Source organism: Protopterus annectens, chromosome 12.part0, assembly GCF_019279795.1.
Source record: "Protopterus annectens isolate FY-2018-M chromosome 12.part0, PAN1.0, whole genome shotgun sequence".
NCBI classification, from domain to species: Eukaryota; Metazoa; Chordata; order Ceratodontiformes; family Protopteridae; genus Protopterus; species Protopterus annectens.
In genome coordinates, this window is record NC_056746.1 from 898,559,880 (window position 1) to 898,583,221 (window position 23,342).

Consider the following 23,342-nt stretch of genomic DNA (forward strand, 5'->3'; position numbering starts at 1 on the left):
GCCTGAGCTTTTCAAAGTTGGCCAGTAATGGGTTATCTTGGTAGATAACCAAAATCCTACTGAAGCAGTGGGAATGGTGAATATATTGTGCGATATTAAAGAGGTCTTCCTGTACTCAGGTTTAAATTGCTCACCTTTCTTCACAGGGGGAGGGAAGCATACATCTGGATACATCCTTTCTGGTGATACCTCCACTGGAGAACAGGGACCACATGGGGGAGTGCTATCTCAAAAGGGCAAGACCAACTGAATACAGTATATGTAGCGACATGCATATACTTTGCAAAGGTCCAATGCTTGCCAATCCCTTTGATGATAGGAGTGTGTGCAGGACATGGCCAGGCTTGAAATTAAAACACTGCTCCCCAGCACATGGATGATGGATCCTACTCCTGGCTTGTTCAAGTCTTACCCAGTGGGAAGAATAGGTCATAGGGCTGCCACTCTGTGCAATGAATGGGTTCACCACATGGCCAAAAGTTATGGTTCTTTGTCAGTGAAGCTGATTGGAAGACGGCCAAAAATGTAACCTGTAAACTTCAGTTTCCCTCTGTGTGAGGAAATGCAAAACAAACCTTTTCTAAAGAACAGTTTAGCTTTATAATCAAGCATTAATTTCTTTATGCATTAATAACTGCCCACTGAAGTGTGCATAAAGCAAATCATTTGATGTAATGATACCTACAAAGTAGCGCCTCAATGTAGGCTGTATGCTAGAATTAAAACATGATGTTAATGTGTGCTTCTGCGTTATATCTGACTGATACAGTGCCGCAGTAACACTAAATACTAATAAATGCTGCTAATATGATTATTGGTAGCAAATGCATACGATTTTAAAACTTTTATTAATTTATCATCTGATTAAAGCATAGCATATTATAACCATATTATACATTATTTACATAGAAAACTTTACATAGTTATTTAATTTTTCAATAATTCATTCTTTTAAAAATGTATACATCCAATGAAACGGAATGTTTTTTTTTAATTCTGAATATTAAATGCACTTTATAGTAAGCAAATCATTCACAAACCTAACTACAGACCAACCAAGTTTTACACCCTGGCTTACCAAGGCAAACAAATGTAAGATGTGTAATACGGTATTACATACACACATAACACCGCATTACAGAGCACATACATAATACATTACTAAAGAGATGCCACACAAAAACAGAGGAGGTCAAAGATGCAAACAGGAGCCTGATATACCTTATGGTAAATCAATAAAGCACAAAATTAGTCTAGTGTTTAGATTAAAAATAAAATTAAAAATATAATCAAGTAATTTCTGGCAAAACAAAATGAAGACTAAAAATAATATTCCAAAACAGTTCAGTGAATATTTCATGGATGTTTTGTGAGTAACATTCCCACTGTTATAAGAAATAATTTTAAGTCCTTGATGTTCAAAAATGGGTCAGTGTTACATTTAAGATATATAAGCATAGATGCAGACTCCTACACAAAATGACATTTGTTGCACTGCCTATAGTTCAATGTGGGTCAATTCTGCTGCTAAAAAAATTAAGAAATTTACAATCTCAAAATGCGACAGCAAACATTTTGCACAGTGATGAAAAGTTCCAAACATAAAATCTACATTTAAGAAATGTCCCTTAACTCATTTCAAAACTTCAAAAAAAATACATATCATTGAGATAACCCGTTTAGAACTCTAACAGTATGCTGGAGTTTTTGAATTTGTTGTTAAGGATATGTGAAATAAGAAGTGCTAAGCAGGTATACTTTTTGGCATATTTCATGAGATGCCAGTGCTCTGTAATAAATGCTTCTTCACAAGTTAAAATGGACAGATATAGATACATGTAACAAGTCTATACACAACAAAATTACAACTCACTAAAAAAATTACTTCAGCTCATAATCTCAAGCTTGAATGAATGACCCCCTCCAACAGCATGTAACACAGATTTTACTTGCCAGTTTTACTTCTGAAAAAGGGAGCAGGTGTTTAAATGTAACCAAATAAGGCTGTAAACATTCATTTCAACAATCTGCTCACACAGGGAAATAACAAACGGAAGTCCTTATTGTGCAATACATCACACAGTTTAAGAAATGCTTCAAAGAATTCTTATCCCTTCTCCTTCTGCAACAACACAAAAACAAAAATGATAAACCACATAGTATTTTAAAAAGGTTTCCTTCATTTCATCTGTTCCTCCCTTCCATTTCCTTCTGCAACACAACATAAAATGACAAACTGTACACAGTGTTTTTTAAAAAGTTTCTTCATTCTATCTGCAGAATAACAGGGGTATGAATAAACTGCATGGTATTCGTGGTGCTGGCATGCAAGTCTATTTGTTTCATTACAGTGATATGGTTGAAAAATGAAAACACGGTCACCAAACAAAAGTTGTATGCATACCAATAATATACTATACCTTACTGCAGAAGAAAAAAAAACATCAAAACGAATGCCAGAACCAAGTTCTGACAAAGCTGCAGTACAAGATAAGAAATATGCCACAATATGCTACAGTGGGGCAATGTATATGAGAAGGCTACATACATTTAAAGCCACTGCAGTGGTTGTTTTTTCTTACCTTACATCATCTCTTTTACCACTGTCATCTCAGGCTTGGGGCATACCTAATTTGTTTGCTCTTACCACCATTTGCTACTACAATTACTGTCCTGTCAGTCTGTGTGTGTGTGTTTGCAAGGATCAAGACATGGGGGTTAGATGCCATAATAATTTACTCTTACTATTCCCCAACAGTCACAACCATTTCTTAAAACTCTTCTGTCCTTCTCTGCTTCATACAGGTGAACCTGTACATGCATAGAAAGGAACAGGAATTTCAGAAGCTAGAATCACCATTAACTGTGCGCAGCTGCTGTCACAGTTCCTCACAGTCTTGTTGAAGTTCATAGGAGTCGTCCATGTTAAGGCTGCACCTGCCAAATGGACAGTCATATATTTAGCTTATGACAACAGAACAGACCAAGCCACAACTTTTTATTAGCTGCTTCTAAAATATAGGTCATGGGAAAATATAAAAATACAGCCAGACTATTGGTTTGGAATGCAATCATATCCTAGACTATATAAGCAGAAAGGTGAGAAAGAGAACAGTGTAAGATCTATAAACACCTGAGCACAATTTAAAATAAGTAATGTCCTTGTTAACCTTTTCTGTAATTATTTTCTTCTTCTACCTTTAATGTTCTGTATGTTAGTGCAACTGTTTCCTTCATGGACTCCACTGGTCTGTAACATGAAAGAGGCGCGAGGAACATTTGGTTCAGCAAATGTAACAGAGCTTTCCTGAAGCTCTGCAAATAGTACCATTCATTTAAAAAAACGGTGATGAGAAGAAAAACTGCTGGTACAAAAACAAAATCTTTACACCAATGACATCTTACAATGACATGGACAAATCAAAGTTTTCAAATGCATTCATCTTTTTATAACTGATATGAGGTGCTTAACTAGCAGCTAAGAACTGAGGAAACTTGAAACACAATTTCCTCTGTACACTGTTACAAAAAAAGTAACTCCTGATTAGTATATACTGCACAATGTTTCAGAGGTGCCTGTAGACCTTCTGTGGTCAGCCACTGGAAACATTTACTTTTAACTAAGGTTGGAAGTAAAACAGTTTCAGTAAGTGTTAATGTTTCCCACTTTCTACGATTACAGTTTCATTTTAGATATATTTAACGGCAATAAAACAATACAGTACTTTTCTTCAAAGATACATTCTGTTTATAATATCTGCCCTTTAAAATAAAAGGCAACTTTTAAGCTCTGCTCTAAAAGGGAGCCATTTAAACTGAATCATGTCACAGTGCAGGACATGGGGTGACGGCAGCATATCTCCATTTATAGTTCTCATAATCTTGAAAATAAATTAGAACATAAAGTCATTCAACATACTTTGCATAAAGAATACTGAATATATCTGCTCCAGATTATAGAATCCTCAAAGCAAAAGGGGAGGCAGTCCCAGACCTAGGTACCAACTATGTATTTTGCAGAATGTCTGAATCTTTGCAAACATTTCATAAAATATTGCTAGGAATGGAATAATTCTTAAACAATTTTCAGAATAACAGAAGCAGTCTTTGTAACTCTCCAATTAACGTTCAGAAAAAAAAAAAACTGCTTCACACACTTCTGTATGGTCACAATATGTCAGCAGTCACTCCCAAAGATGCCAGAAATTCTCCAAAATATTCAGATTCTCAAGCAAGCTATTATGTCCCATCTCGTTGTGACTGTTCTTGTAATTCTGTGATTTTGAATACTGCACCTATTCGCAGGAAGAATTTTCTCAGAACAGCCCGAAGTTCAGGGATAAGATCAAACTGCATCACTTCGCAGAGGTATGGATAATATCTGGAAGCATGAGCCTTAAACTGCAACGGTAAATAAAGAGGAGAGGGGAAATATTACTTTAATTTTAAAAAATACACCCAAGCACATCTGGAATTAACATAAAATGATACAAATCTAACAAAAAAATTAACACTGAAATGAAAACTGAATAAAAAGAACAGACAAAGGATTTGTAACAAACTCAATTTAAACCGAAGAATATTCTTTGAAATTGGATCATGTAAATGCTAATGGAAGACTAGTTAATTCTATCACTTCAAAAATTCCCTCAAGAAAAGTCATTATAAACTAAGTTACAGCAAACGTATATGTGTAAGCATGCAGTAATAATGCCAGACTGAAAGACTACTACCAATTTAAACATGTTTTCTTTAGAAATGCAAAATCACTTTCACTTCTTATCCTTATATGACTGAAAGATACAGCCGAAAATCAAGTGAATCAGCCTACTGAGGCAATTTTAAAACAGTGACCCTGGACCTGGAAGAGCCGGGTGGGGGGAAGGGGGTAACCAGCACTCTCATCATGAGTGGGGTGGGGTGGAGGGAGTGGTGGTTTGGGAGACAAGTGAGGGTCAGAAATCTGTAATCAGCCAATTTGTACCATATGTGTTGAGGTTTGTGCAGCACTGAAATGGCCAGGATTGGTGATATATATTTGGTAATCCTAAAGCCAGTGATGACAACCCTGATAAATTGTGGGTAAAAATGCACAAAGAATGTGTACTCTGTTGTGAAACAGGTGTGCATGTCAACCACTAAGGCTGAGGTCAAACCAAAAATGTTTTAAAGAGAAAGGGGCACTTGGTCAGCCTAGTGTTTAGATGACCCCTTTACACTGTCATCACCCTTTTCCTTATAGCAGTTAAACAACACTAAAGATATTAGACTGTAGGGTCAAAGAACTCCATCTAGCTGAACTGAGATAATACCCGCTAATAGCTCCTGAACCTAGATTAAATGCTTTTTTTAGGACTTAAATTAATGCCATCCAACATTCTGTTAAAAGATAGAGCTAAAGGGGCCTGAAGCTCAAGTCCTGTACAAATAATCCCAGACTCAAAGATAAAAATAAGTTGCTTTTCTACTACCTCGCATATAGTTTCTCAGAATGCTAAATAATGCAAAGTAAAACATTAAAATTTTTGTGACAAATAAATAAGTGGGCCATTAAATAACACATTTAAATAAATACTGCAATAAAACAATATTAATAGTAAACATATATGAATTCAGCCAGCAACCTCTACTCTTACAGTCATTCGGGAATTGCTTTTGAATTGTGTCCTCTTTTCAAGGCCAAGAACAAGATGCAATTTTAAATGAATAGCCTAGTTTGACATTCATGACACAGAGTCCAAAATGCTTCCTTATCTAAGGGCATAAAGCACATAATATTCAAAAAAGCATCAAAGTCTTAACATTTTCAAAACTGGTTCTGAAACTCACCCTTTCATCTGGAATTTTCAGAGTTTTGGTTAAAAAAAGAAGTAAAAGGTTGTTCCAAGCTTCCCTGTGACTTTCTGATGTCAGTGTGATAAAGTAGGCAAGCGCTTCACTGCAAACACTAGAGAACAATACAAGTAAATCAATTAATCTGTGTGCCTTTTCTTGTTAATTTCGTTACATCAGTGAACTTATGTCACTTACTAAATTGCTACACATTTAGCCAGTTACAACACAGAATATACAAAGTTTAAAAAAACTGCATCTCCAATAAAAAAAAAAATTAAGAAAAGGTTACAGTGCATCAGGGAAGACATACGATGCTAAAGATTTATACAGCTGTGCTGGAAAGATGGATCTAACTATATTACAATCGTAAATGCCATATGAAGACACTAACCCAAACTACGCATAACTATAAATAAGCATTAATTCTGCTAGAAACAGCATTCTGTTTGTAAATTTCATAGAGACGTCAATGGGTCCAATATCACAGGACTTCAGTACTTAACCTGATAATAGCAGCTGTGCACTCCAAGACGACCTTGTCATGGTATAATTTAAGAGGGCTGCTGCACTGTTCCAGCACTCAAAATCTGTATCTCAACAAGATAATCTGCAGATAACAATGGGTTTTACAGCATACAGCTATGTGAAGCTGAACTCAAAATGAAAGACTGAAGCTGAAAAAATAGGAGTTCAAAAGCTTCACAAAACTGTAAACAAAAAAGTGGCAGATGACCTTGAAATGTCGGTTCTGTTACACACAGGAAAAAACATGCTGCAAACATTAAAAAAGGATGTAAGTAGTTGAGGGTATCCAATAACACGAAAAGCAGACCGGACCCCTGTAGCTCGAACAGACAACACCAGGAATTCTGCAGGAATACCACTGTAATGTCCAAAGTTCACACTTAAAACGAACACCAGTCAATGTAAATGATGAAAAACTTCTAGTCTGGCACCAGTTTAAAACTCCGTTTAATGACACAAACAAGGTTTAGCGCTTTCATCTACACTAATCCAAATTAAACTGTGGATTAGCAACGCACAATTCAGGGCCGGATCGTGCGGAAATTCCTTAGAGCCAAGCTGGGTTGTAGTCACAAGCTCCTGCTTAAACTTTGTTAGTATTTGTTTAAATACGGACTGTTCCGCTCTCGTTTGTCAGTTTATACCACTTCAGATTTGCGAGACTGTAGTGGGTGTTTAGTCGCAAGACACAGTCTATAGGGTTGCCACCTTTTCAAATGACCAAAACTGGGACATTTTCGGGACACATCAGATTTTACAGGCCGACATATCCACGGTTCTGAAGAAGTCTGCCTTAGTGTAGATGAAAGCGCTAAACCTTGTTTGTGTCATTAAACGGAGTTTTAAACTGGTGCCAGACTAGAAGTTTTTCATCATTTACATTGACTGGTGTTCGTTTTAAGTGTGAACTTTGGACATTACAGTGGTATTCCTGCAGAGTTCCTGGTGTTGTCTGTTCGAGCTACAGGGGTCCGGTCTGCTTTTCGTGTTATTGGTTGCCTACCACACTTGTTTTCTTAAGTAGTTGAGGGTATGTATATGCTGAAAAGCCCAATAACAATGCAAGACTGATGCAGTGGAAATTATGAAACACTGCAATGCCCAAGTAGCTAATAAGCACTGGAAAGTGAAGAATTAACTTCCTTTGTAAAGAAAGCAATGGGAGTTAATCCAATTTTAACTGTTAATGAAGGGGCTGACTGGCATAATGATTACGGTGTTTACCTTACAGACAAGGGGTACAGGGTTTCAGTCTCACCTTTGGAAAGCATGGCTAGGCTAAAAAGGTCCCTGAGGTCTTTCGCCTAGTAATTAACTATCAACCTATGAATCTATAAATAGCAAAGCCAGACAATTTTGCTGCGGAAATAAGCATACACACAGCATTAATTACTGAAACAACAGACAAATTTTTACTGTATCAGCTAATATAAGTCCCTGTTTCTGCTTGATGGCTCCTATAGTTGGGTTTAACCTCTCCAACAAATCAGTACACTGTTCTGCAGTTCCAGTGCACAGGAACAGGCGGATTTCTTTATTAACATACTTTGTGATGTTATGTGCTCAGCTCCTGTACCCTTTATTTTGCTCCCTGATCACTAAAAAGCACTCACCTGAAATTAAGGAAAGTAATGAAGATTTGGCACACACTCCTAAAGTGGTATACATATATACACCTATTTGAATAGCAGAGAAATCTAACTGCAGGGGTCAGCTAAAAAAAAATCACCCATCCCCAGGAAGGCACTAGGAGTGAATTCCTAAACATCAATGAAGGTCGTAGGTGTAGATCAAATGATACAATAAAAATTTATCATATATATTTTTTAAACACTGCTATTAAATTATCACTTAAGGCATATGCAAACACACATTAACAGAAAAAAAACAAACCATATTAACATTTTTTCCATTGACATATACTATACATCACATATCCTTTCTTTCCTTGTAATTATCATCAGTCCAAAATAAAATTGCTGAATTCCTGCCTTCCTTTAAACCTCACTCCTCCTGAACATTATTCACCACGTATTGTTCCCACAATTTCCATTTATTTCTATGTAATTTGCTCCTCCCTTTTGCTAAACAGCCCTCCTTCCAGTTGTTTTATCTCTTTTATAATATTCAGTATTTCAAATACAGTTGATTTAGACTTTCATTTCCATTTTCTAGAAATGGATCTTTAGGCAGCCAATGGAATTAAACTTAATAAGGCCTTACTGTCTATTCAAATCCGGTGTCCCAGCTAAAAAATCATACCCTTAGTTAAAAGCATGTGCTCACCCAATATTTCTGACAGAGTTCTCTGTGGGAATTTTTTTTTAATCTGCCAGCTCATTACAGTCCCAAAATACATCTTTCCAGTAACCTCTTTCTTCCCCATTACACCTCTGACATTTGCATCTGCTTAAGGGAAAATTCTTTGAAGTCTGCTCAGGGTATATAAAAAATACTTATGCAAACAATCCCAAGCAAAGATCGTACACCTTCTGGACTTTGTTGCAGACTTAGGACTCGAGGACTCAAACATATGTCCTCCCATTGTTCTCTTGTAAATTGTTTTTCCAGTCTCTCTTCCCAATCTTTTCTAACCTCCGCTGATTGATTCTTATAGTTACCATGTAATATTTTATATACCATACTAATTATTCCTTTTTTAACAGCAGCTTCTGTCCTAGATTTGACTAAAACCCCCACCAGAGCAGGTCTCCCACTTAAGATTCCCTTATCCCTTTCTCTTTGCCGATACACAAATATCAGTCCCTGGTACCAAAGGCAGTCTGTAGCCTGCAGTCCAAATGTCTTCTTGGCCTGATCCCACTCCATTATCTTTCTCTCTCTCTCTAGTTATTTGCAACCAAAACCTTGGTTCCTCTTCCAGTTTTTTTCAGTAAATTACATCCCCCTCTTGCATATTTTCTTTACTACAACTTGCAGTCCCTAGTGCAAAATCTCCTTCCTCCATTCTCAGTTTAGTCCTTAACATACCTTCTGCTACTTTATATAGTATTCTGTACAGCTGTTATCATCCTCCTTAAGGATCAGCATTCAAAATCCCATTCTGTTTCTTGAACCCCCCCCCCCCTGCCCATAGCCGGCATAAGGCACCTGCCAAACCTGCAGTCACGGGGAGCCCCCAATTATCTCCCTGCATATGACAGCCCTAATATGAAGCAGCTGTGGGTTTCTCTGTCTCCTCTGCTCCTTGCTCGGCACCTGCTAGACATTCACAAGGCTGTGTAACTTCACCGTGCGATTCCGTTTCTTTATTTACTTGCCTCTAAGCTGCAGTCAGTTGGGTCCACTTCAGTGAAGCATGGGCTCTGACTGGTTGCAGCAGCCAGGGAAGTAAATTCTAGCTTCCTGATTGGTTGCAGCAGCGGCCAGGGTGTAAGTTGTATTTATTTTTCCTAAAACTGAACCTCAACAGGAGAACCTAGCAAGGATTGGTCGTGGTGGGCACAGGCTTTGCAAAAACTGCAGATATTTGGGACTGTTTTCTTTACTTAACCAAGCAATTAACAGTCAGCAGAGCTGAAGCATCTGAGGAGTTGAGGGGAAAATAAAAGAAGGTAACAAAATTAGTCACTAGCCCAGTAAAAAGTAATATGAATTTAATTAATAAGGAAAAAGTACAAATGCTAATGCAACAGGAAACACACAACTCAAGAACACATGAAATTGACAAGTAGGGACTATCTATTACTAGCACAAAGTAATAATGAGAGGGAAGATGGAGAGGAGTTGTACTGCTGGGTAAAAGTAAGCATAATTAGAAAGCACAATAGTCGGCAAGGGTGGGTGTTTAGCAAGATGGAAAGGTAGGGTGAAGAGAAAATGAATGACATTAATATCTACTTATCTGCCTTTGCAGGCAAAATATGCAACTATCAGGAAACCAATCCTACAAATCAATGCCATTGTTGATGGATTTTTGTTATTAGATGGAGACTGGAAAAGAATACTTAATGAATAGGAAGTAGACAAAATAGGTACACGCACGCAGCAGACTAGTTCAGGAAAAGAAAACACTGAACATCTATTGAGAAATCTGGGACTGGTAGATTGCTAGCAAAGAGACAGGCAGGGTCAAGCAGATGAGGGCATGCACACTACAGTAGTAAATGGAAGGTATGATCATGAATAGACAAGATCATTGTGCCGGGAGAGTTTCAGTACCAAGTTGAAGAAGCGGAAAATGGCCTGATAACATACTCAGATTATGCCTACATCAAATGGAAAGTCGATTTGAGGGGGGAATAATTCCAGCATGTCCTATTGGAGGCATCCTACTTGGAGATTATTGACAGATACTTTTGTGCAGTGACTAAAGCCTGACTTGTTGCTATGACTGAGATAATGGTGTCAACTGAAAACGCAAGTGCAAAAAAAAAAAAAATACACGAGTCAAAGAATATAAGAGAAGGATTTAAGTGAGGTTTGAAGAGACAGCTTAAGGATTTAGAAGCAGGTAAAAAGAGGGGGTCATTAAATATTAGAAATTGGAAGAAGGACAAACAGGTCCAAGTACAAAAAATGGAGGAAGAAAGGATATGGCCAAACAGAATGTCATACAAACATTTCTTGTGAGCACATCAAATCTTCAAAGCTATTGGCAGCTAGACTGCAACAGCAGGTGGTGCACATGGCAGTAGATTAAGAGATTCTAAAGGGGGAACTTACAGAGACCTTACCAGAAATAAGGGAGATATTCAGGTCCTATTTTGTGCCTCTGTATGAAGGGCAAAACAGTAGTATAGACAGGGAGAGAGAGAGAGAGAGAGAGAACTTTGTTGTCAGAATTATAGCTTCTGAGGTTAACTCGGGGGGGGGGGGGGTGCCAATCTTATAAAACCAACTGCAGTAGAGGAATTTAGATATGCTCTGGGAAAAGAATTGAATGGGAAACTCATGAACTTGACTTGCTACCTTTATAAGTATGTGAATTATCAAAAGAAAAGATAATGCAGATCTGGGTAAACTTTTGTTTACTAAAATCTTACAGGGAGAGGATGTTCCAAGTTCTTGGAAAGAAGGTCTTGTAGGTGTCATAGCCAAACAGGGTAAGGATTGTTATAGACTAATAATGACTTTAAATCATAATTAATTAATCCAGGAAAAAAGAGGTCACTGTTCCCCTCTACTTGACACTCATTAGACCCATTATAGAGTACAACGCCCCTTTTGGAATGTACCTCACAAGACATCTGCAGCAGCTGGAAAGGCCACAGAAGTACCTCACAAAGAGGATTACTGGCCTCAAACAAATGCCCTACACTGACCATCTCAAAAAACTCCAGCTTTACTCCGTAAGCATATCGCCTACTCTGAGGTGATCTCTGTCTAACATATAAAGCTATGTTAAACCCAGAGCTGTTGGACATGCTACACCTAAAGAAATCCCAATTCCTCCGAGCTACACGTTCTAGGGACCTAAACCTTGTCACCACAATAAACAGGACATGCTGGAGGGATAGATTCCTGTCCCAGTGATTTCCCATACTCTGGAACAGGCTATCCATCTATGTCAAGCAAGGTTCTTCATTAGCACTCTTCAAGAAAAATCTTGATGAGTGGATGGGAAATAGGAAATATACCCGGGGATCACTTCTGTGTCTCTGCTCGACAGTGGCACAGGAAAATAACTTTCTTGGGTGGCGTAAGCCAGGGAACCTTGTTGGCTAGACTTATGTAGGCCCTTGGGCCGATAGCCTAGTACCTACCTATGAATTATAAGACATATATGGCAATTTTGGTGGCAAAGTTAGGCCTGTTTCTACCAATAATACATGTAGAGCAAAAGGGGTTTATAGAGGGAAGGAGTACTTTTGATAATATCTTATCAACACTAATGATAATTGATGCTAACCTAGAACAAACAAACTTATCAATACTCTCATGAGATGTACAAAAAAAGGTAACAGAGTAGATTGGGATTTCTTGACTATGGTGCTGGTGGTACATAATTTATGGCTCTAGCCTTTGTTTTATCTTCAGTAATTTTAAATCCCAAAAAACTGAAATTGTCTTAAAATGTTTCACAACACGAGATGTGCCTTTCTGGATTTAACATGTAAAAAATAATATCATTTGCAAATAAGCTAACTTTTCTTTTTTTTTTTTCAAAAGAAGCTAACTTTTCTTGATTACCATACCAATTATATATTTGAATTTCTGAAGCCCTCATTTACTTTGCCAACGGTTCTAAACATAAAGCAAATAAAGGGGAACAGTACACCTCTGCTTGGTTTCTCTGTTCAAACACAACTTAGAGAGGAACCCTTCCACTTTAATTCTTGCCTCTGATTACTCATATATCTTCTTAATTAACCTTATTATTGTATAAGGCATTGCAAATACTTCCATTGCCCTACTCAAAATCCCAGCTTACTCAGTTGAATGTTTTCTCTGCATCAAGTCCCACTAACAGCAGCAATATTTTCTTGCATTTTGCTTCTCTCTGGATTATCACTGTTCAGTTAATATTGTCAAGTGTTTGCCTCTCCCTTACAAAAACACTATCCATATGTATCAATTTTGGCAACACCTTTTGCCATTTGTTTAGCTAACATGGGCATAAATACTTTGTAATCATGGTTTAAAATCGAAACATGTCTTTATGAAACTGGGTCTGATGGGTCTTTACTGTCCTTGGGTAATACAGCCACCACAGCTTTCTTTTAAGATGTTGGTACTCCCTCCTCCTTTTAAAATACCGTCAAACAAAATCTTCAAGAGCTTTATCACATTCTTCCTTCCTAACTTCCAAAGGAATACCTCATCTGTTCCTGGAGACTCTCCTGAAGACTGATTTTAAATCACAGTTTATAATGCATCCCCTCCAAATCTGAACTGTTTGTTGCTGAGCCTCATCTACTTTTAACCTTGGCATAAGTAAGTGTTCCATAAATATTTTCATTTGTGCTCTTTCTGGATTTCCACATCTCTTTTTTATACAAATTTTCATAACATTTTCAAAATATATTTAACATCTCTGCAGGGTCTTTAGTAATTTTTCGAGTTATGAGCTTCCTAAGTTTGGCAACAATCCTTCATACTTTCTGCTGCCTAATCTGGTGTGCTAAAAATTTTTGTACTCTGGAATTATTTCATTTTTTTTTATTAAACAAGAAACATTTTCATTAAATTATCACTTAAGACATTGGCAATCATACATTTATATAAAAACAAACTATACTGACATTTTCGGTTACAAATATTATATATCACTTATAATCTATCCAGTCACTGTCAGTCAAACATTACATACCTCATTCAATTCCTGCCTTCCCTTAAACCTCATTCCTCATCCAAAACATTACTCTGCATGCACTGTTCCTACAATTCCCATTTTTTCTATGTAATTTGCTCCTACCTATTTCTAAAGATCCTACTCCTAGTTGTTTTATATCTGTTACTATACTCAGTACTCCTAATATAGTTGGTTTAGACTTAGATTTCCATTTTCTAGTAACTGCTTTTTAGGCAGCTACCAGAATTAAACTCAGCAAGCCCTTACTATGTCTAAGCAAGTCTGATTAATTTCCTTACTTACCTTCCTTAGTTACACCAACGTGCTCACCCAGTAATTCTGATAGAGTAGTCTGCAGGGAATTTTTTTTAAGTCTGACAACTCATTACACTCCCAAAAAACAAATGTTCCCAATTACCTCTTTCTTCCCATCACACCAAAGTTTGCAATCTACATGTGGAAAAATTCTTTGGAGTCTGCTTCAGGTATAAAAATACCTAACCAACCACTTCTAAGCAAAGATCCTAAATATTTTAGACTTAGCTGCATACTTGGGAACCATACATAAATCCTCCCATTGTTTTGTTGTGAATTTCTTATCCACTCTCTCTTCCCAATCTTTTCTAACCTCCACTGACTGATTTCTATACTTACTGTGCAATATTTCAAATGCTTTACTAACTATTGTTTTTTTTTTCTTAACAGCAACTTCTGCTCCTTCTACTCCCCCCAGATAAGACCAGTGCTGCTCTTTTGCTCAGGATCCCCCTATTTCTTTCTCTTTGCCTATACTCTGATATCAATCCTCTATAGGGACGGCAATCTCTAATCTGCAGTCCAAATAAATAATTTGCCTTTTCCTATTCTATTACTTATCCTTCTCTAATTATCTGCTCTCAGTATTTTGGTATCCTTCTCTAATTATCTGCTCTCAGTATTTTGGTTCTTTTGCCAGTTTTCTCCAGTAAATTCTTGCCTATTCTCTGTATCCCTAATTGCAGTCATCTCTATCTGCAGAATCTCCTTTCTCCATCTCAGTGTTGTCTTATTTCTTAGAATACTTTCTGCTACTTTATAATATTATGTAAGGCTACTGTTATTCTCCTTAAGGATTTGCATCCAAAATCCCAGTCTCTCCTTGTTTCTTGAGCTCCACCCCTCCCCTATTTCATCATCATCCCTTTCCACTTTGGATTATAGCTTTCTGCTTGCACTTAGCTCCAAAATATTGTACTCTGGAGTTATTATGAAAAAATAGTTGTTTAACAGAAATCTTTCTAAACTCATGTATATTAGCAAGATACTCCCTTATTTTCACTTTAGCACTCTGCATTTGCACCTCTTCTTGTTCTGTGAGATTCCCCTTACCTTGCAATACTTTTACCTTTGCCAGTCCCTCTAAGTAACTACTATTACTTTTAACCATATCTTTTTCTCTTATTTCTACCCATTTTAAACTCCATTTTCATTTTATCTCACTCACTAGCTATAATTTCTGTATATATTTCAGTCTTCCCTAATAACTCGAACAATTTCCATCACCCATTCCTTCTTAAATTCCTCTTTCTAACAGGTATGTGGGAAAGAGCTAGTGTCTCATTTTATTTCATTATTCTGCATTTTTTATCTTAGTTTTTATTGGTGAATGATCTAAAATATTTACTAGATGTGTGTCAAAGCTTTCAATTAAATGAAAAATTTCCTGTGAAATATAATTTCTATCTGGTCTAGCCTAGTTATTGTAACTTGGGGAATAATACGAGGTGGGGAGTTCAAGAAACAGGGTGGGATTTTGGATGCAGATCCTTAAGGAAAATACCAGCCATACAGAATATTATATTCATGGGGTCCGAATAGTGAGACGAGAAGTCAGCAAGCAAAGGAGAGTAGCATTGCTGAAATTATAATAATCCTCAAGTCTTGGTGAGTACCTTCATGAGGTGGTCCTGGTTTTTCACAAAATCTCACTAAGACAACACTGATATATAAACTGCATTTTATAAAGCATACATCATGGACAGAAGTAGGTCAAAAATAAAAAAGACAGATGGGTGCGCACAAGACCTAGAATAAAAAAGTGCCCAATCCTGGTAGGCGCAATGGTGCCAGGACTGGAAAAAATGACAGTGTAGATTCCTCAAAATACAGAAACATTCCTACAATGGGGTAGGTCAGGCCCAAGGAAGGATGCCCCCCTGTTGTAGAAGGAAGTTGAAGTCCACAAAAATCATAAAAACTGTTAAACCAAAGAAGAGTCAAAAGGACAATATACAGGACTATTGAGTAAAGAAAGAAATTATGTACTATTACTTTTATACAAAAGCCCAGAATTTCCTGACACAAGATATAAGAATGTAACTTGGTCTTGATAAATGTGCAAAAGCAACCTTTAAAGCAGGAAAACTGCAGCACCGAGAAAACATCAGTTTGGGACAAGAATGTGATATAAAAGAACTTGAGTAAGAGGGAGTGTATAAATATTTGAGAAATGATGAAGGATCAACAATAATACATGAACAAATACAAATAAAACTTAGTAATGAATATTTTATTAGGCTTAAATTAATCCTGAAAATGGCGTTGACATCTAGGAACAAAATTCAAGCTGTAAACCAATTTGCTCTTCCTGTCCTTACTGTTTTGGAGTGATTGAATGGCCCCAAAATGTGCTGGATAGATTAGACAGAAAAACAAGAAGGATGCTTCATGCTCACCAAATGCTTTATAAAAACTAGTGTGTACCAAGATTATATATTCTCCATTCTGAAGTTGGTATGGTCCTCCTTGAAATTGATTACACGTATAGATCTGCAATCGTGGAACTGAACACACATCTGCTGACTTCACAAGACCCAAACATAGTGAAAGTTTTGAAACATGAGGAGAATAAATCTTAAGATGACTTCCCTTCTTAGTCTAGCGGAAGCATATCGGCGTCAGGCAGGAATGGAAGTCAAACCAGTAGTAGATAAAAATTAGGTAGCAACCAAATGTGCCAAAAAACAAAAGAAAGAATATAAGGTGAAGGATCATATGAGAAGGCAAGAAATTAGGAAAATGCATAAATATAGTTGCAAGTATAGAAAACTTCTGGAAGATTCTCATGTTGATCAGGATCGAATGCAGGAATGGTTAAGGAAAGGCAAATTTAACCCAAAAGATGAAAGGTTAACACTGTCGACACAAGATAGTGGGCTACATACACGTTGGTTTATAAAGTCCATTGAACATGTGGGAGAAACAGACAAATGTATGTTTTTGTAAAACAGAATTGGAAACAGCTGCACACCTCGCTGCTGGCTGTGACATACTGATGGCAGAAGGATTGTATACTGAAAGGCATAATAATGTGGCAAGACTGTTGCTCTGGGGATTATGCAAACATTATGGTATTAAAGTTGCTGAGAAACACTGAAAACACGAGCCACAAAGCATCACAGAAAATGATGACGTCTACATCACATGGGATCACCCATTACCAACAGTTCAAAAAACAGAGGTGAGAAAATCAGATAAAGTGGTCCATGAAAAGAAGTCAAAACTAGCACTGATCATTGAAAACACTACACCCAGTGACTACAGTGTACTGCTTACAGAGAGACACAAGGCCATAAAATATCAAATAACAAGAGCAATGTAGAAGAAAGACACCCAGACAGTTCCAATAGTAGTAGGAGCAACGGGTCTTATAACAGGGAGCTGTGAAGAGCACTTCTGGCGGACATCAAAGAGTAAAACAATACTAATTTCATGAACTTTAATCATACTAGGAATGGGGTCCATTCCTGTCATGGTATTAGAAACCCAAAAGATTTGGAGAAATTAAAAAAGAGAGAAGCAATATTATATTCATAAAGTAGCAGAAGGTACTTTAAGAACTAAGCTGATCTTCCCTACCAAATATTTTCACAAATACCTTCAGAAAGCTACCCTATTTTGTTAAATTTGGCTCTTTAGGTCCTCCTGATACATCCTCAGTACTGCAGATCAAGTTCCAGTCCCCACCTATAAGTAATAGTCTATGCAGAAAGCTAACTACATCTCACAAAATTTTCTTAAGTTCCATAAAAGTAGTTTTTGGTGGAATACAAATATATGTCAGCATAGTCCTCCTCCCTTGACAATACTGTTACCTTGCTGAATGAGTGGTTGGGCCTTGTTCGGGTTCACTCTGCTCTCCTACCCTACCTCTTAATTCCCAACTACCACTCCTACTCTACATTTAAAATAAACTACCTTCACCCCTGCACTTTCAACCTATCTCTGTATCAAAACAATCAGAACATAGCCCAATCACAGTTGCCCTAAAATTAGTATCTCTGACTCGTTTACATAAAGTGCTGTACCCAGTTTGTCCTTTTAGAATTTATACCGCTGTAACTAGAACTACTCTTGCCCGGTAATATTTTATAGTGCAAACTAATATCTTCAGCAAAATCTAACTTACATATTGTAAAACAATGGCTCTGACTCAAACCCTATTAGCGTGCTTCCTCAGCATATAAGCATCTCTACCAAGTACCATTACTACCAAGTAAATGTAATTAATAGTCCTATAAATCCATACTCGCTACACCAACAGTTACCAAGTCTATCAATCACCACAGAACCCACACTGTACCAGCAAACCTTCTTTAATTTTTTCAATTACAGATATCTTAAATCTAAGTATGTTACCATATGAAATCCAGTAAAACTAAAGCACAAATGCATCTGGCTACATACTTTCCTTCATAAAATTTCCACCCAAAAGAATCAGTGGAGACAGACATTCAGCCGAACCATGGCCCCACACAACAACAAAAAACCCACACTAACATCAGTGTTACATGAACCATTCTCTTTTCTTCCTCTACTCCTCCGAATCCAGCTTTCTCTTCATAAATGTCAATCTTAGAAGCATATGCAATAAAAATCCAGGGGATATATGCCTATATTGCCACATATTCCATAGACGTAATCACGGCTACAGAAACGTGGTTGAAAAAAGACATAAAAAGCAGGCAGGTGGCATAGCCTTCACCTACAAAAATTCCCTAAATATAACTGCATATGCCCAGGAGATGCCACAGTTTAATAATATGGAACTACTCATATGACATCTCAAAACTGATAATAGAAAAATGGTTTGTTTAGCAGTCATATATATCCCACCAGGTAAAAACATTACCACTCTGGAAAATATCCTAAACTGGATATCCCACCATATATAACATGAGACAATAATACTAGGATACCTAAATATAGACTGGCAGATTATTAATAGCAGTGCCCCATCTGATTTCACAAACCTGTACGGCTTTACATAGTTAATTTCCTCAGTTACTAGAGTCCACAAAAGTACTGGTAGTCAATCAACCTTAAACCGGATTCTTACTAACAGACCCAACAACATTAGAGTAGCTGGTAGCATTCCAGACAGCATAAGTGACCATCAACCCACTTACCCTCTCAGAATTTATAATATTCAAGATAAACATATAACTTACAACCAAGTTTGTAACTCAAAAAATCTTTAACAAACACACTTTTATCAAATCCTAAAGAGAATATAACTGAAAAATACTAAAATCTGCTCTTAGACACTACTGTCTCATACTTTAATGAGATATTTTTAAAAAAAATATCAATAACCGTGCCTCAGTATGTACTAAAAGGGTCAAATTCCATCCTGCAACATGGCTAACTAAAGAAACTAAGAAATTGATGCTACAGAGTGACAAAGCCTGGAAAGAGTGGCTCAAAAATAGAACACGAAATACATTTCAACTTTTCAGGCAACTAAGGAATAGGGCTAAGTACCAACTAAAACATGACAAGCAAACATATTATAACAGCCCCCAAAATACTCCTCTTCATAAAAAAACTTTTACATCTAGCCCGAACATCCAACAATAATACCAGTTCAATTCCCACACAGTTTAACAACTATTTTAAACAGGCCATATTTTCCCTCACAAACATTAATATTTCCACTACCCTCTTAGTGCCAGCAGCCTCTGCTAAATATACTCAATTATTTGACTTCAGCCCAGTGCCTACCTCCATCATTAGAAAATTTCTACATACGCTAAAATCAACCACCCTAGCTGCTCACCAACTCCTCTCAGACTACTTAAAAAAGGCTGCAGATGCAATTGCTTTTCCACTACACTGATAAACATATTTGTATCTGAAAAATATGTTCCTTCCATTTGGAAAAAATCCATTGTTATACCTTTTCACAAAGGTGGCAAATCTAAGTTTAATAACTACAGCCCACTGCACTCCTCTCTCCCCTATCAAAAATACATGAATAATGTATTCATGCACAACTTCTACACCACATAAATTCGAATAATCTGCTCTCAGAAACACAGCATGGTTTCAGACCCTGCCACAGCACAACCACCATCCTCCACTTCACCAATACTATAAACCAGCATAGGAACAATGGTAACCTAGAGTCAAATGTGCTCCTAGACTTATCTAAAGCTTTTGACACTGTATAACACCAACATTTACTTGTTGAGCTCTCTGCTACAAGTCTCTCTCTATCCTCCCTTAAATAGTTCCTTAGTTATGTATCTGGAAGGCAACAGGACCTTTCTTCCAGTTACCAAAGGTGTCCCTCAGGGGTCTATACTAGGACCCCTTATTTTTAATATTTTTATAAACAAACTTCACACTGCCATGCAGCAAGTAAAAATAGTACATTATGCAGATGATGCAACTTTAATATGTACAGCTCCCACAATATCCAGACTACAAGAACCAAATTTCTTTCTCTCAAATCGAAACCTGGCTGAAAAATTCAAACCTACCCCTTAAACCAAATAAAACAAAACTGATGCTCTTCACCCCAAAACATTATCTCCATCAAAAACAATCTTGGTTACATCAGTAAATAATACTAAAATTGAGGTAGTACCACAACGGAATTACTGTGAATTATGACAGATGACAATCTTAAATTTGATCAAAATATTATTTAAACAATTAAAAAGTCCCACCAGAGACTTGGCTCCCTTTACAGGGCAAAACAGTACCTTACAGACCCCAGAAAAAAAAAAAAAACTAGCCTTATCCTATTTGCTTCCAACCCTCTTATATGCCTCACCTATCCTTACAAACCTAAGCTCTACACTAAAATCCAAATAGCCTCTTGTTATAACAAAATAGCAAAATTTGCTATCATCATTACACATTGAGCTCACCATTGTCAAGCCTTAAAGCAGCTAAACTGGCTAGAGCTTAACAACTACATAACTTACTCTCAGCTAATTAAGCCATACAAACTGATATATTTCCTGAACAATGTCTACATTAAAAATATATTATTACCCTACACTGCCACAAGGGACCTCTGTTCTGGTGATTAATTATTTGCCTTAGTAGTGCTTAGTAGAAATTTATCAGGGAACTCACTATATGCCTGTTACATCTCCAAGCACTGGAACACTAGTTTAACATGGTTTACTAGCTACCTCACTAACAGACAATAATCAGTCAAGTGACTCTCTGTCCTATCTCCATTTCTCCCCATAATGATGGGTGTCCCACAAGGCTCTATTCTTGACCTCCTTCTTATTAATATATTTACTAACTTCACACTTCTTGTCCTCGGCCTTCTCTCATACAATATGCTGATGTCTCCACTATCACCACTTCTGCCGACAATCCTTATGAGCTGCTTTCCCTTACTCAAACCTCCTTTAACCTCACTGAAACCTGGCTAAGTAATCACAATCTTTTTCTTAATCCTAACAAGACAAAAGTTCTCCTATTCCTACCTAAATCTCTCAGTCATCTTAAATCCTCTTTCACCATCTCTTCCTTAAACAATACCATCATCTCTACTGATCACCACACAAAGCTACTTGGCATCATCATAGATGACCAGCTTAAATTCAATCTCCATGTACAGAACTGTGTAAAGAAAACCCACCAAAAGCTTGGTCTGCTGTACATAAACCAAATGTTCCTTAACTCTAAATACAGAATCTCACTTGCTCAGGCTTATCTCCTTCCTAAGCTCCTGTACTGCTCTCAAGTTATTAACTTACAGCCCTCTCTTCTATTCAAACTTGATACCACATATAAAAAGTAGCCAGATTTGCTGCAAACTTGCCTCCAAAATCTCAAATGTCTTGCACTCCATAATCTCAACTGGTTAGAATTTCCTAACACTTTTTCAACTTCTCTTAATCCATACAATTCTAAATAAACCATACTCTTGCCCTGGCATATCTTCTTGTCTCCATTTATAACCCACTACGCCCCCTTACAAGCTCAGACTAACATCTCTTACAGATTCATAAACCAAAAAAAAAAAAAAAAAAAAAAAAAAACATTAGGTCAAAACCTATATTCAATCTTCCTGCTCTCTCTTGGAATAAGTTTCCCTTGACCCTTAGAAACATCACCTATGCACAAGAATTCAAGACAGCTCTCAGACTTTATCTCCACAGCTCTAAGAAATGTCTTTGTAACCATCCCACCTAAAATGTATTCCTCTCCCTCCTTCTCCCCTTCTTTTTCCCCCTACCCTCTCTTTCCTCTCCTCCACCTCCCTTCTCCCTAAACCCTCTAACTTCCTGAACATTAAATCAACCCTCTACTACTCCCCCTCCTAATCCCTCTAATTTTCTGCCACAGTAATCTTATACTTTTCTTCTCTGCCCACTCCTCTTCCTTTCTCTTTCATTTTCCCTTTTAGCTTACTCTTGACAAATCATCTTCTAAGGCTCTTCTGCTGGACCATCTTTAACTAGTTCCTCGACATCTTTGTAACCTTTGCTTAGGCCAACATTCTTCTTCTTTACCCATTTCTAACTTGATGTCCCATTTTCAACTATATCTTATCTTGAAAAACAATATGGTATCTATAAACCTTTGTAATTACTGCATTTTTATTCTAATCTGTTATTCTTTACTTTCTACATCATGCCTGTACAATCTTTCCATAGAAGTTTATTTTTCTTCTTGTAGTATTTGTTTTGTAAACCTGTCTTTGATTTCTGTACTACCAAAGTTTTGTATTACTTGTCCTCTAAATCTAATTTTAGTATAATTTATGTATAAATGTTTTCACTTTGCAGATTTTTGCCCCGGGCCCCTGCTGAAAAAGGGGCGCAAGCTCAGACGGGCTAACCTGGTCAGCAAATGTCAAATAAATAATTAACACCATCCCTACACAAATAAAACTGACAAAAATTCCAAGATATAAAATCCAGCTCAAACAATCTTGGTCATTGCTTATGTTCATCACCAGGTTGAAATCTCTAGTGAAAGCACAAACTTCTTTTTGCCCTCCTCCTCTACTTGAATCATTACACTCCTAACAATGTTTCCTACTGCATTTGAAGGTTTACATCCCTTTTCACCCCCCTTATGCAACGCTTCTTATCTTGCTCTTTTTCTAACTGGCCCCATCCACAGCTCTAACCCTGTCATGCATCTCCTGCATAGCTAAGTTATAAATCTTCTAGATAACGTCAGTTTGGAGAAGGCAGCCTAATTAGAAACAATCCTGTACCATGCACTTTGTCTTATGCTATTACCACTACCCTCCTATATAACACTAATATCTTCCATCTCCATCTACATTTTATAATTTACTTCAATATCTCTCTCAAACTCTTTACAAACATATGCAATACTAAAAGCTCCCTTCCTATAACATTTTATAACTAAAATCATTACATATCTTGAACTCCTTGCAACCTTTTCTTTACTGAAATGAAAG

The 23,342-nt window shown here is 37.0% G+C and overlaps 1 protein-coding gene across 1 annotated transcript in view; it reads right to left on the minus strand.

Moving 5' to 3' along the window:
- Positions 1-829: 829 nt before the first annotated feature.
- ARFGEF2 (ADP ribosylation factor guanine nucleotide exchange factor 2) overlaps positions 830-23,342 on the minus strand; it is a 2,483,667-nt gene continuing 2,461,154 nt past the window's right edge. The window contains exons 38-39 of the mRNA XM_044089932.1: positions 5,830-5,947; positions 830-4,401 (exon numbers count right to left, since the gene is read on the minus strand). Of these exons, the coding sequence (XP_043945867.1) occupies positions 4,240-4,401; positions 5,830-5,947 (280 nt within the window). The 3' untranslated portion in view covers positions 830-4,239. The remainder of the gene's footprint in view (positions 4,402-5,829; positions 5,948-23,342) is intronic.